The sequence below is a fragment of the Siphateles boraxobius genome, unplaced genomic scaffold (genome assembly GCF_051911475.1).
Source record: "Siphateles boraxobius isolate OS27281-9 unplaced genomic scaffold, OSU_SipBor_1 5, whole genome shotgun sequence".
NCBI classification, from domain to species: domain Eukaryota; kingdom Metazoa; phylum Chordata; class Actinopteri; order Cypriniformes; family Leuciscidae; genus Siphateles; species Siphateles boraxobius.
The window spans coordinates 16,982,078-16,996,511 of NW_027509141.1; the positions used below are offsets into that span (position 1 = coordinate 16,982,078).

At 38.6% G+C, this 14,434-nt stretch overlaps 1 protein-coding gene across 2 annotated transcripts; it reads right to left on the reverse strand.

Moving 5' to 3' along the window:
• Positions 1-5,188: 5,188 nt before the first annotated feature.
• On the reverse strand, positions 5,189-8,186 carry LOC143712072 (serine/threonine-protein kinase pim-1-like). 2 transcript variants are annotated; one of them, XM_077204290.1, is made up of 7 exons: positions 8,110-8,186; positions 7,338-7,589; positions 6,939-7,096; positions 6,801-6,851; positions 6,286-6,664; positions 6,006-6,182; positions 5,189-5,838 (listed from the first exon to the last, which is right to left on the reverse strand). In XM_077204290.1, exons 2-7 carry the CDS (start codon positions 7,522-7,524, stop codon positions 5,732-5,734), a joined length of 1,059 nt encoding a protein of 352 aa, XP_077060405.1. In that variant the 5' UTR covers positions 7,525-7,589; positions 8,110-8,186; the 3' UTR covers positions 5,189-5,731. The 2 variants fall into 2 exon arrangements, with proteins under 2 accessions (XP_077060405.1, XP_077060406.1); XM_077204291.1 differs by lacking the exon at positions 8,110-8,186 and adding an exon at positions 7,803-7,842.
• Positions 8,187-14,434: the final 6,248 nt, after the last annotated feature.

Genomic DNA, 14,434 nt, shown 5'->3' on the forward strand with positions numbered 1-14,434 from the left:
TTATAATTTGCAGGGGCGTCATGCAAGCCAAAATTCTGGGGGGGCACAATCTGAGTTTTCTGACGGGTGATATGGATCATGTTAGGAGGGGTCTGGGGGTTTCTCCCCCTGAAAATGTTTAAATTCTGGCTGCTAAACATACCATTTCAATGCAGTTTGGGAGGGACAGAAATACCTTAACCAAGCTAGCAGCAACCCTCCTCTATCTAAGTTAAAGTATCTATTTTGTAAGTTTATGTAAAAGACAGGTTGATGAAAGAACTGTAAGCTAAAATCTCTTTAACTCAAACTCGAAACTCAAAGAAGTCTACTTCATTAAAGCATGTTTACACACACACTTACTGTACACGTAGGCCCACTACACGTGATTTTAAAAACAGTACCATTGCAGTTTTTGTTATGATTTTAAATTGGTATGTGACCTAAGAACGATCTTACATTAAAGGTGCTGAGGTCTGACTTTGTGGTGCTCTGAAATTAAGTTATTTTAATATTAATATGTGATGAAGGACTTTGAAAGAAGTTTGACAACTAGTTTACGGTTAGACTAACGTTAGGCTAGCTATCGATAAAGTTACACTGACACAACTTAAGCTAATGCTCTGAATTCGCAGCTAATATCAAATCCATAACTTTTTGATCAAGTTAAAATTTCCAGGTCAACCATAAATAATCCCACTACCTTTTAATATCATCCGATAACTAATTCAATGCCGATTTGTTGCTTTGCCCACTTACCACTTCAAGACCATCTGTAAAACATTGCCAGCGAGACGAGTGATTGCTTGAACATACACAGCAAAGATTCAGCGCTCTAGATTTGATATACAGTCACCATATTAGGAAAAAGGGGCGGGCTGATGCTGACCGATTTATTACACATCCAGAATACATTTGAGTCGTTATAAACTCTGGTAATTATGGAGCATAATAGGAATAAAGTTGTGACAAAAAAAATATCAGGGAGGAAAAATCTGAGGGGGCACGTGCCCCCCTCACTTTGAATGGGCATGACGCCACTGATAATTTGATTGTACTTCTTTACGATAAGGACATGATAGAAATGTCTATCTTAAAATGATCGATTTAATTCACTACTTTATAATTGTTTTTTTTGTATATATTCACAGCATTTCATATTTTATAAGCTATTTCTTAATGCATATGTTGTTTCTACATGTATTGTGTTACACGTAGGCCTATTCTGTGGTTTACTAGAGAAAAGATACCGTTGGAATCACATTTGTATGTTTTTTTTCCTAGTAGATGAATGATAAAACTCTGATAGCCAATCAAAATCCTTCCTAAGTGAAGCAAGCATTAAAAGTAAAAATGGCGGTAAGTGTTTGGTGTTCTATATCATTCTTGGTGTAGGCCTAAATGGGTCTTAATATAAACATTAAGAAATATGAAAGTACATGAGTAACTACATTATGGAGAAGAGAGAACAATTTTATTCAGTATTTACCCATTGGTGTGGATGAAAGTTTCTTTTAAAGGTTCTCTTTCCGATGCGCAAAGTAATACAATTTTAATTCAACTCTTACCTAACTCCATTTTATTATGACCTCGAATTTAGGGTGAAATGCTAAGGGATTATTGGTCAACGTCTAATAATTTAACCTGAAGCTTAATTTTCAATTTAATTCTATACTTTTAATTGCGCTCGTTCATTCAAATTTCAATGTCAATGTCACCGTTAACGCCGATCTCACGGTCACAAACATGCTCATACTATTTCATTTATTTTTAAAGTAACTAATATTAATGAATACATTTATAAAGTAATCCGTAAATCAGTAATCTGACTATGTAATGCACATTATTTTAAATAAAACTGCATGCTACTGGTTTTATTCTGAAAATATTTTCATTTCAAGCCCATAGATTCAGATCTGCTTTCATTTCACAACACAATGTTGAATGTTTAACTTTTCTGAATAAAATCAATAACCTATGGATTAAATCAAGTCCTGCCCTACACTTTTTTTCTTTTTTTATAAGGAGGAAATGACTCAAAATATGTCACAATAGTTGTTTATGTATTTATTAATACAAAAATATATATAGCCTACTTTAGTGCTAAATGAGAGAGTAAGACATGCTTTTGTTTAATATCTTCTGGATTTCTTGGTCAAATATGTCAAAACAAATACTGTATTGTCATTCTTTTAATATCTCTGATTGAAAATCATCAATAAAAAGAGTTAAACTAAGTTTTCTGTAATCATGTTTAACTTTAAAGGGATAGTTCACCCAAAAATGAAAATTCTGTCAGTATTTACTCACCCTCATGTTCCAACCCCGTAAGACCTTCGTTCATCTTCGGAACACGAATTAAGATGATCACTGGATCATAGGCTTCTTCAGGGATTGAATTTGCTGGCCTCGAAAAGTTATTAAAGACATTGTTAAAATAGTCCAAGTGACTACAGTGGCTCAATCTTAAGTTTATCAAGCGACGAGAATACTTTTTGTGCACAAAACCCCCCAAAAATAACGACTTTATTTCAACTATTCATTTCCTTCTCTGTGGGCCTGGAGTCAGTTCACGTAGTGTAATAGCGTACGCTTCTGTTGTTGTACGTCACACGCATCACCCACATGACCAGCATCAGCCAATAGTGAGCCTTCGTGTGACGTAGCTCTACGGAATCACACTAAGTTAACTGACTAGAGGCCCATAGAGAAGGAAATGAATAGTTGAAATAAAGTCGTTATTAGGGCCCGAGCACCGATGGAGAGAGGACCCTATTGTTTTTGCTCTCTTTATTATTATTAGGGCCCGAGCACCGATGGTGAGAGGACCCTATTGTTTTTGCTCTGTTTATTATTATTCCGCTTCTTCTTCTTCTTCTCCTAAATGAATCGCTTTTTAGAGGGCCTAAACATGCTCGAAAACTCATGAAACTTTGCACACGCTTCAGAAGTGGTGAAAATTTACGTGGGATATGGTTTTCAAAATTGGGTGGGGCAAATTCTGTAAATTATTGCCCCCACATTTTGCCCTGGCTCTACGTTTCACGTACAGGTATGAAATTTGGTACATACATGTAATGACCCAATACCTACAAAAAAGTATCTTGGAGCATAGCCCTAAACACAACAGGAAGTCAGCTATTTTGAACTTCCTCCTAGATTTTGTGCATTTCCTCTCAGATTTTGTTAGGTTTTTGCCATTTCCAGACGTTGTACTTTAACAAACTCCTCCTACAGTTTTGATCGGATCCTCTTCAAATTTGGTGAGTGTAATCTTAAGGCCTTTGCGACGTTAAATTGCGAAGATCTTGAGTTTTCGTAGAAGGGTGTGCACTTGGCGGCCTGACAAATGTACACCCAATTTCAGCCTTTTGGTGATTTGTGCATGAATATGTCATATAGTTCAATATTGCTTGCAGTTCCGATGTTGCTAGGCAACCACAGACAGTCTGCAGTAACTCAGGCATAAAATGTCCAATCTGCCCCAAACTTCACATGTTTGATAAGAGTCCTGTCCTGAACACATGACCATGCTCATATTAGATTATTGTAATAGCGCCACCTGCTGAAAGTAGGAAGTGTGGCAAATACAAATACTTTTGTGTTTGTATTTTTTGTGTTAAAACCACAGACAGCCTGCAGTAACTCAGGCATACAATGTGCGATCTGCCCCAAACTTCACATGCTTGATAAGAGTCCTGTCCTGAACACATGACCATGCTCATATTTAGTTATAGCAATAGCGCCACCTGCTGGTAGCAGAAAGTGTGGCAAATACAAATACTTTGACATAGTCCTCTTATATTTATCATTACTGCCCACCGTGCTCTGTCTTCCTAAAACCGCCGGGTGGCGGCGGCACGGGTGCTTGCACCCTCTTCATCGCTGCTTGCATCTTTTTTTTTAATTTTTGTTTGTTTTTGCGTACAAAAAGTATTCTCGTCGCTTGATAAACTTAAGATTGAGCCACTGTAGTCACTTGGATTATTTTAACAATGTTTTTAATAACTTTTCGGAGCTGGCAAGTTTCAATCCCTTAGAAGCCTATGGAGGAGTGATCCAGCACTCAGATTTCATCAAAAATATCTTAATTTGTGTTCCGAAGATGAACGAAGGTCTTACGGGGTTGGAACAACATGAGGGTGAGTAAATACTGACAGAAATTTCATTTTTGGGTGATCTATCCCTTTAATGTTTTTTAGTGTGTTCTTATACAGTATTATAATAATTGCATTTTGAATCTACAAACTAATAAAGAAACAATGTAAAGACAATTTATTTTAAATGTTTAATGGCATCTATTTACTATGCACTATGAATGAAGGCCAGTATCACTGATACCAGTACTGATACTGGTATTTGATGTCTCTATTGGATCTAATGGATTTTTTGCCATTAATCATAGCCATTCAACATTGCAGTATAAATAAAAGCCATAATTTTAATAGACTTTAAAAATACACAACTTTTAACTTGTGGAATTTAAAATAATCTTCACATAATCCCATTATAATGAATTTTACATTTTACTGTGGCTTCACTATATATACCAGGGCTCACCACATGATTTTTGTTTTAGATTCTTACTGGCATTGCCAAAATTTTAACCATTTGAACTAATTTAAGACTGTGCTTTACGAAGATACTCGCCAAAGTATAGGCATTTTGACATAATTTTGTGTTTTTATACATTTAAGCATAATAAGACACAAAAGAAAACACAATGCGGTCTGAAAAGCGGCCCTCTGTGACAGGAACGGCTTTCACAGGAACCTCTAGGCTTATGACAGGAACATCTGGGATCATGATGACCATGAGATGGAGCTCAGCCATGATGCTACGACCTGGAGGGAACTCTGGAACTGTGGTGGTAAATAGTGCAAATACAATGTCCTTTTCCTTATTACATTTGCACTAATTACATTTTCTTGATTCTTATAGGGTGACCTGAAACAAAATACAGAAATGAGGGTTATTGTCTATACTACACTTATAAGAGATTTGACTTCAGAATTGTGTCACAATAAATAAACAAAATAAAAACAAATGCACAAAAAATAGGTAGTCAAAATGTGAATATTTCTTCAAAAACATTAGTAGCTAATCTTAGGCTCAGTACCTGAAGTCAAGTCACCATTATTTATATAGCGCTTTTTACACTACGGATTGTATCAAAGCAGCTTCACAGTGATAACATGAAAATAGAAAATTGTGTCATCGTCCACCTGAAGTAAGGCAGATCAATAATATTGTGGAATATTAAATGTCCCCAACTAAGCAAGCGAAAAGCCAAGGCAACAGTGGCAGGGAACCAAACTCCATCAGGAGACAGAATGGAGAAAAAAACCTTGGGAGAAACCAGGCTCAGTCGGGGGCCAGTTCTCCTCTGGCCAACGAACCAACAGTGTATAATTATGTTTCAGGCAGCATTACAGGTCAGAAGTCAGATTGGATCAGAACATTCAGAATATTTATCCATATCTATCTGGTTGGGGGTTGAAGTCATCACGCCGGTATGGAGACGAGTTTTTTGAGGTGTCCATGAGGCCTTCACAGGGCTGATGAGGCTGGCACTTCAGGGATACGTTGTGGTTGTGTCCAGGCGCAGGTCCACCATCTGATCTGGATACGGCCCGGATCCGGCTGACTTCAGTAAACCTCGGGAATAACAGAAAAAATAACATTAGCGTAGATGCCATTCTTCTTATGATGTAACAAGTACATTGGGGGTTAATGACCTAATCTATGCAGCCTAATAATCATTTAACTGATGAAACCATGAATGGGGCAAGATTTCCTCCAAACCAATCCGCCGGCTTGGGTCCTGCTGCAGGAGACACTGAATCAGATGGCAGCATTCTGTGCAGAACGATAAGAGGGAAAGAGAGATGGGAGAGTCAGATTACAACCTTGAACATTACATCTGCTATCTTTATAATGTAAGATTTAAGATTCTAAACTGTAAGGTTAGAACTTCCAGAATTCCTGGCTCAGGTTTGATCTTTTTGAGATGAATGCCATCTTACCGTGTGACAAGCCAGGCTGATTCCAAATGCCCATATAAATTGCCAGCAGTTCGATGGGTTCTGGAAAGTGTCCACACACCATTCTGAATAAGAGGACTCCCAGTGACCACACAGTTGCAGGATTCCCATGGTACCTGCCCTCTGTTCTGAACTCAGGGGGGCAATAATCTTCTGTGCCTGAAGGAAAGACATTGTGTCTGATGAGTAAGCTTGAAATGTATTTATAGGATATATGCTACAGTTTAAGTCCTAAACTACAGCTTTAAGTCTTAATACATACCATGGAATTGATTATATGCAGATTCCTTCAGGAGATCCCCGCATCCGAAGTCAATCAGTTTGACCTCGAATGTTTCTGGATTGATCAGCAGGTTCTCCATCTTAATGTCACGGTGGAGAACTCCACGGGCACTGCACACAATAGCAGCGTACGTTACCTGCCACATGACAAGTCGTGCTACAAATTCATTGAGAGTTCCTCTAAAGAGGCTAATGTAGTGACACAGATCTGCGCAGGGTGAGGGACGCTCTAAAACCATAATGTAGTAGTCAGGCTGGTCCTGCCAGTCCAGCAGCTGAACGATCTGTGGAACTTTAGGGTCCCAATTAACCAGGAATAACAGGCCGACCTCTAATGGAAGGGGTGCGGGATGACCAGGCTAGAAGAAAGATCATTTTTATGATTGTTGGATGGGGGTGCTTTCCCAAATAAAGATTTAGCCCAGTCTTGAACAAATTGTTTGCATGTTTTAAATTTAAAAATGTGAAAAAACATAGAAAGAGTAGTCTACTTACAATGGCAATGTACACCATATTCCTCGGCTTTCTGGCAATTTTTACTGCCACCTGACCAACAAAACAAAACATTTGTCAAAACAAGTGCACCAAAAGTGGACATAATATACACTAATATTGTATGTAAAATAATGATACCTCAAGGCCATCCTCCAGGCGTCTCCCTTCATAGACAGTGCCGAATCCTCCCTGACCAAGTATTCTGCCAAATTGATACCGGCTCAAAATGTTTTGCGGATTTGCAGGCGGCTGGACTTCAAGGCCAAAGAAATGAGGCTCCTGAAAACTATCTTCCTCTATATTTTGATATAATGCAGGAAATAATATCCAAAATCATGATTCAATTAAATAATAATGGAATCCTTCATACTCACACATTATGATGATTCTTCAGTTAGGGGCATTCATGATTATGCTTAGGGTTAATTAAGCTTACATTAATGGATACTCATTTGTACCTGAAAGATTATGTCAAATTTTTGATGTACAGAGCAAAAAAACAGTTACAGATTGTAATGGCGAGGTTATCTGATTTACCTTCAGCATGTCTCTCGTATATAGGCACAGCAGCCTCATTCTCTATATGCTGAGCCTGACCCTGAACTGAGCTGCCTTTCGGGTCACAGAAAGAGAGCGCGGACACCATCTCAACACTATTCGTCCTCCTTCTCTTTCTCTCAGGCCACTCATACGTGGTTGGTGTACTTTGATGCCAGTCGTACATTTCAAAGCTGTGAGAACTCCGTTTTCTCTTCTTGCTGGTGGTAACAGTTGTCCATGTGTTTTCATCTGTGTTTAAAGATTGAACAGAAGTAATGGAATGCAAATCTGATCCTGCCCTTAATTATACTTCAATTAATTGTGTTTTGAAATAACGTGTGAAGGTGTGGATTTTTTCTTATGATAATTAATGACACATGATTCTAGGAACAAAAAATGTTTTTTTGAAACACAGAGCTAAGTACACACAACCAGTTACATGTCTCATAACATTTGATTTACCATCAGTGCTTCTCTCAGTAGTCTGGTCCTGCACTTGCTGAATGGCTAATGTGTCAGAGGAATGAAAAGATGCCAGCCTCTTAAAACTAGTCTTTCTCTCCCGACTATAATTTCCCTCACTAACACTGTCGTACTGATGGTACAAAAAAAGAAGAAAAGAAATACAAGGTTATTGTCAACATAAACTCAAAAAGAGATTTGACCTCACATTTTTTCTTATGCCACAACAGATAAACAACATGCAAAAAGAAAAAGAAAAAAAGACTCAACATTCAATGTCATTTGTAGCTGATATTAGGCTCAGTACCTTAAACCATCTGTGGAAAATTATTTCCCCCAAACTAATCCGCCGGTTTGGGTCCTGCAGAACGAGGGATCGAATCAGATGGTAGCATTCTGTTAGGAACAATGAGGAGGGGGGGGGGGGGGGGGGGGACGGACGAGAGAGTCAGATTATAACCCTAAACTTTACAACTGCAGTCTTTGTAATAATACACTGTAAGATTTGACCGTGCTAATCTGTAAGGTCAGAAATTCCGGAAAAATTCCTGCATTATCAACAAAATCATCTTTAAAGCCATTTCTTTGTTCTGTTTAGTATAATTCAGAATAACAATTGGCCTTCTTGCCATCTTACCTTCTGACACGCCAGGCTCTAACCAGATGTCATCATCAATCATCTCCAGATCATTACTTTCTGGGAATCGTCTACACACCAATGCGAATAGAAAAATTCCCAGTGACCACACAGTTGCAGGTTTCCCATGGTACCTGCCCTCAGTTTTGAACTCAGGTGGGCAATAATCATCTGTGCCGGAAAGAAAGACATTTTGTCTGATGAGTAAGCTTGAAATACTACTGCATGTTTTCGATGTGTCCATTAGCATGCAAAAAATAAATTTTTTTTTTACAGTATTTGATTCAAAAACAATGGTGCATCAATTTAGGACTGTTGACATTTCCAAACCAGGTGCAAGACAAGAAGTTTCCACTGACAATAGGTTAGTTCACCCAAAAATGAAAATTCTGTCATCATTTACTCACCCTTATGTTAATCCTGTAAGAGTTTTTTTCTTCTGTTGAACACAAAAGATGATATTTTGAAGAGTGTTGGTAACCAGACAGCTGACGGTAGCTTTTGACTTCCATAGTGAAAAAAATACTATGGATGTCATGTCAATCAATGGCTACCGTCAGGTGTCTGGTTACCAACATTCTTCAAAATATCTTCTTTTGTACAGGTTTGGAACAACATAAGGGTGAGTAAATTATGACAGAATTTTCAATTTTAGGTGAACAATCTCTTTAAAGAGAAAACTACAAGTCCCTTTAGCGTGTCTTGTCTGGTTAGGATATACTTTAGATTTGAAGTCCTAAACTACAGGTTTGAGTCTTAATACATACCACAGAATCGATCATAAGCAGATTCCTTCAGGAGATCCCAACATCCAATGTCAATCAGTTTGACCTTGAATGTTTCTGGATTGATCAGCAGATTCTCCATCTTAATGTTGCAGTGAAGCACTCCACGAACACAGCATGTGTAAGCGGCGCACAGTGCCTGCAGCATTATAAACTTTGCTATGTCCTCACTAAAGGTGTCTTCGTGACGATTCAAAAAATCGATCAGATCTTCGTAAGGTGAGGGGCGTTCCAAGACCATGATGTAGCGGTCAAGCTGGTCTTGCCAGTCCAGCAGCTGAATGATCTCTGGAGTGTTGGGGCCCTTATTAACAAGAATTAATAGACCTACCTCTATTGGAATGGGTGAGGGATGACCAGGCTAGAAGAAAGATCATTTTTATGATTGTTAGATGAAGGTGCTTTTAGTCCATATCCATATTGTTTGCATGTTTTAAGTTTATGTCAATGTGAAAAAACATAGCAAGTGTAGCCTACTTACAATGGTGATGTATTCCATGTTCCTCGGCTTTCTGGAAATTTTCACCGCCACCTCAAGCCCGTCCTCCAGGCGCCTCCCTTCGTAGACAGTGGCCAATCTTCCCTGGCCAAGCATTCTGCTGATTTCATATTGGCTCAAAATGTCCTCTATGAAAAGATACATAATTAATAGTTAAAAAATGATTTATAGCGTGGCATGAGGACTATGAGCGGTGGCAAAACCAAAGCAAGCATCCATGCATAATTCTTATATATCTATGGGCTGGCTGTCATACACATTTAGATTAATGAATATGGAAATCAGCAGGATTAACACAAAAAATCATCTATACTGTTTAAAAAATAAGAAAAAATGAAAAACAAAATGTCTATATCCAGGGCACCAAATCATTATACTGTATATTAAACACATCAAAAAGTTGAAAAAGTGACTCTGAGCCAGTAAAATTATGTCTATCTTTACTACATACACAGAGAAGACAGGTTCATTTATTATTTTACAGGCTATCTGGATGATATATAAATCACAAGTTTAAATGACATTTTTTTTCACACTGAAGTGTCAATGCTTAAAAACAGCACAGGAAACACTGCTTATGTGTGTGTGTGTGTGTGTGTGTGTGTGTGTGTGTGTGTGTGTGTGTGTGTGTGTGTGTGTGTGTGTGTGTGTGTGTGTGTGTGTGTGTGTGTGTGTGTGTGTGTGTGTGTGTGTGTGTTAAACTGTGATGACTCTAGGGTCATGCTTTATTTTTTGCTACAATGGCAATGCTACAATTTACCCCTGTAAATTAACATGAAACTTTATCACTGAAAAGTGTGTAATCTTTGAGATTATAGCAGTAAACTCACCCTCAACTGTCAAATCCACTTTGTTACCAACTGATGCTGGATTGACTGGTCTGTGGTGGACTTGAGCTATAGGGGTTTGAACTTGCAGATGTTTAGAGGTAAGGACTTCAGACTGGTCCTCCACTTGCTGACCCTGACCTGGCCTGAAGAAGTTAAGAGATGGCAGCTTCTTAAAACTATCCTCCTTCTTCCTCTTTCTCTCCTGCTCATAAGCAAAGCTCTCACTCCTCCTCTTTTTCTTTTGCTCCTCATCAAAGTGCTCATTCCTCCTCCTCTTCCTCTCCTGCCCCTCATCAAATCTCGTTTCCCTCCTGTTCATTCTCACCTGCTCCTCATCAACACTCTTATTCCTCCTCCTCTTTCCATCTGACCTCTCGTTAAAACTCTCCTTCCTCCTCCTCTTTCTCTCCTGCCCCTCATCAAATCTCTCTTTCCTCCTCTTGTTTCTCTCCTGCTCCTCATCAAAACTCTTATTCCTCCTCTTCTTTCTCTCCTGCTCCTCATCAAAACTCTTATTCCTCCTCTTCTTTCTCTCCTGCTCCTCATCAAAACTCTTATTCCTCCTCTTCTTTCTCTCCTGTTTCTCATCAAAACTCTTCTTCCTCCTTATCATTCTCTCCGACCTCTCATCAAAATTCTCTTCCCTCATCTTCTTACTCTCCTGCTCCTCATTAAAACTCTCCTTCCTCCTCCTCTTTCTCTCCGGCCCCTCGTCAAAACTCTCCTTCCTTCTTCTCTTTCTCTCCGGCCCCTCGTCAAAACTCTCCTTCCTCCTCCTCTTTCTCTCCGGCCCCTCGTCAAAACTCTCTTTCCTACTCCTCTTTCTCTCCGGCCCCTCGTCAAAACTCTCCTTCCTCCTCCTCTTTCTCTCCGGCCCCTCGTCAAAACTCTCCTTCCTTCTCCTCTTTCTCTCCGGCCCCTCGTCAAAACTCTCCTTCCTCCTCCTCTTTCTCTCCGGCCCCTCGTCAAAAGTCTCCTTCCTTATCCTCTTTCTCTCCGGCCCCTCGTCAAAACTCTCCTTCCTTGTCCTCTTTCTCTCCGGCCCCTCGTTAAAACTCTCCTTCCTCCTCCTCTTTCTCTCCGGCCCCTCGTCAAAACTCTCCTTCCTTATCCTCTTTCTCTCCGGCCCCTCGTCAAAACTCTCCTTCCTCCTCCTCTTTCTCTCTGGCCCCTCGTCAAAACTCTCCTTCCTTATCCTCTTTCTCTCTGGCCCCTCGTCAAAACTCTCCTTCCTCCTCCTCTTTCTCTCTGACCCCTCATCCAAACTCTCCTTCCTTATCCTCTTTCTCTCCGGCCCCTCGTCAAAACTCTCCTTCCTCCTCCTCTTTCTCTCTGGCCCCTCGTCAAAACTCTCCTTCCTCCTCCTCTTTCTCTCCGGCCCCTCGTCAAAACTCTCCTTCCTCCTCCTCTTTCTCTCCGACCCCTCATCAAAACTCTCCTTCCTCCTCCTCTTTCTCTCCGGCCCCTCGTCAAAAGTCTCCTTCCTTCTTTTTCTCTTCGCCATCTCATTCCCCCCACCAACAGTAACAGACTGATAGTACTCCGTTGCATTAGTGCTGGGCGTTGGGGGTGTAATTTGATGGGACTCGTACACCTGAGCGCTGCCAGAACTCATTTTTCTTTTAAGAGCATAATAATTGCACTTAGAAAACTGCAGAATTAACAGTGAGAAAACAGCATAGTGAAGCGCCTTTTCTAACTGTTGTAAAGTTCCACGCGCATGACGAGGCTTCATTATGACGTCATCGATGTTAATTCGCAACCGAGGCAAGGCTTGTTCTGAACTTTTTCGCTGATAGACATTGCATCCCTTTTACATTACACGAACAAGTGGGTTACTGCACATTCATTCATTAAATCCACACGGGGGAATTCTTTTAAATATATATATATATATATATAGAAGAATATTTATATATTTTGATTATTCATTATATATAATAATTGGTACAAACATATCAGCATTTATATTTTGATGTATGGAAATGTGTACTGTTAATCGGAGTTATTGTCATTTTTTCACACACACGCACATTTTTATGATCTTGTTAAAATTACTAACATTGTGCAGATTCTGCAAGGTTTAGCCTAAGGCAGTGCCGTAGAGAGATTGGCACTGGCCTAAGGTTGTGACTGCAGCTGCATTTACTGTGCATGTTACTGTTTAATGTTTATTTTTTTAACATTAAATTTTTTTTTACATTTATGTAAGGCGTAGGCTATAAGTTAGCCACCTAAAAATAGATGCAGAATTATTTTTTAGTCTTAATTAAAAAAAAAAATCGAAACTTGGGCCATTGTTGTTCACGTACAATATTGGTTCATTTAAAATGTAATTTAAATTTTAAATTATTTTCGTTAAAAAATTATTTTCAAAAGAATCTGCCGACGTTCGGACAGCCACTGACTGTGAGTGTGACCCCAGCATCTTGGGAGACTTTTGCCGTGCATTTTAATCTAAACAATAGAGAATCGTTGACTAAACCTTTTTCAACGTCGGCTTGATGGACATACAAGTCTCTCGTTGCTGCTGTTTGAACGAGAACTCAATTAGCCTGATTAAAACGCCAATAACAAAAAATCACCAAACAAGAGAATGATTCTGCATTCATTTAGTGTAAGTGACGATTGATAGTGAATATTGATATAATGTGCTGACAGTAAGGTTGTGCTGTTGTGGCTCGCGCAGCCTCATGAGGAGAAATTGAAACAAATGAGCGCAGCACACACAAAGAAACTCAGTTAACATGCGGTAAAAATGTGGAGTTTTTATATTTATAACATATGATACAGTTAAGCAACTGTCAAAATCAAAAACCAGAAGTACAGAATACAATCACGATTTAAAATGTGACACCTTTCATGATCAATATTTCATATGTTCAATAAACAAGTAATTCATAGTAAGTCACTTAGATTGACTGTTTTTGTACTATTTCAGCAGTCGAAATAGTTCCAAACAAAGATCACAGCAGGACCATAGCGCATCTCACAGCAACACTTAACGATCGCCTGCCTCCCTCTACTGGTGGTTTAGTTTCGTGTTTAAAAGTATCATTCTTTCCAACATTTCTTTTTTTGTATATTAAAATAAAATATTTAAAACAATCTCATAACATTATTTAATGCAGTTGTAATTTTTCAGTGTAAACTATTTAATTTGACTGGTAACAGCCCTATATTGTCTTATTATTCTAATTTAATTTATTGATCAAATTTTTGAATTTAAAGTGAAAGATGAAGCATATAGCCTATCTAAAATGATTAGGAAAAAAAAACATTTTATAAAGTTTAAAATGTCATAAACATGCAGATTTGAATATGTCAAAAAAGCTGCCTGAACAATGATGATATTTTTGCTTCAGAATAAATTATATTTACAACACCATAAAAAGAAATCATATAGGGACAAGCACATTTTTTAACACAGACAAGTGAATGACCGATTAGCTTCTCCAAAGGACAAGCACATGAAAAGGCTTAATGTTGAGCCCTGAGATATTTGATATAGTTTTATGGTTATGTGGCCTCATGACCATAAAACCATATCAGACCAGTCTTTTCTGTAATGTTAGTGATAGGGCCTACAGGGTTTTTTGCGTGCCACATTTATTGTCAGATTAATGTGATCACAAATTTTTCTGATGCACACTCAGAGTCTCTTTTCTGGCTACGCTAGTTATAATTTAAAAATGTATTATGTATATATATAGAGAGAGATATTTTTAGCATGTGCAGGATGATTATGTATTGTAGGCTACTGTACTGACGCTGTTGTATGAGAACTGAACTGAGCTGGACGATGACATCATTGTTTATTAAAAGTTGAATCATTGATCTTTACAATCAACACTGAACTGACTTTCAGTTCTGAATCAGCA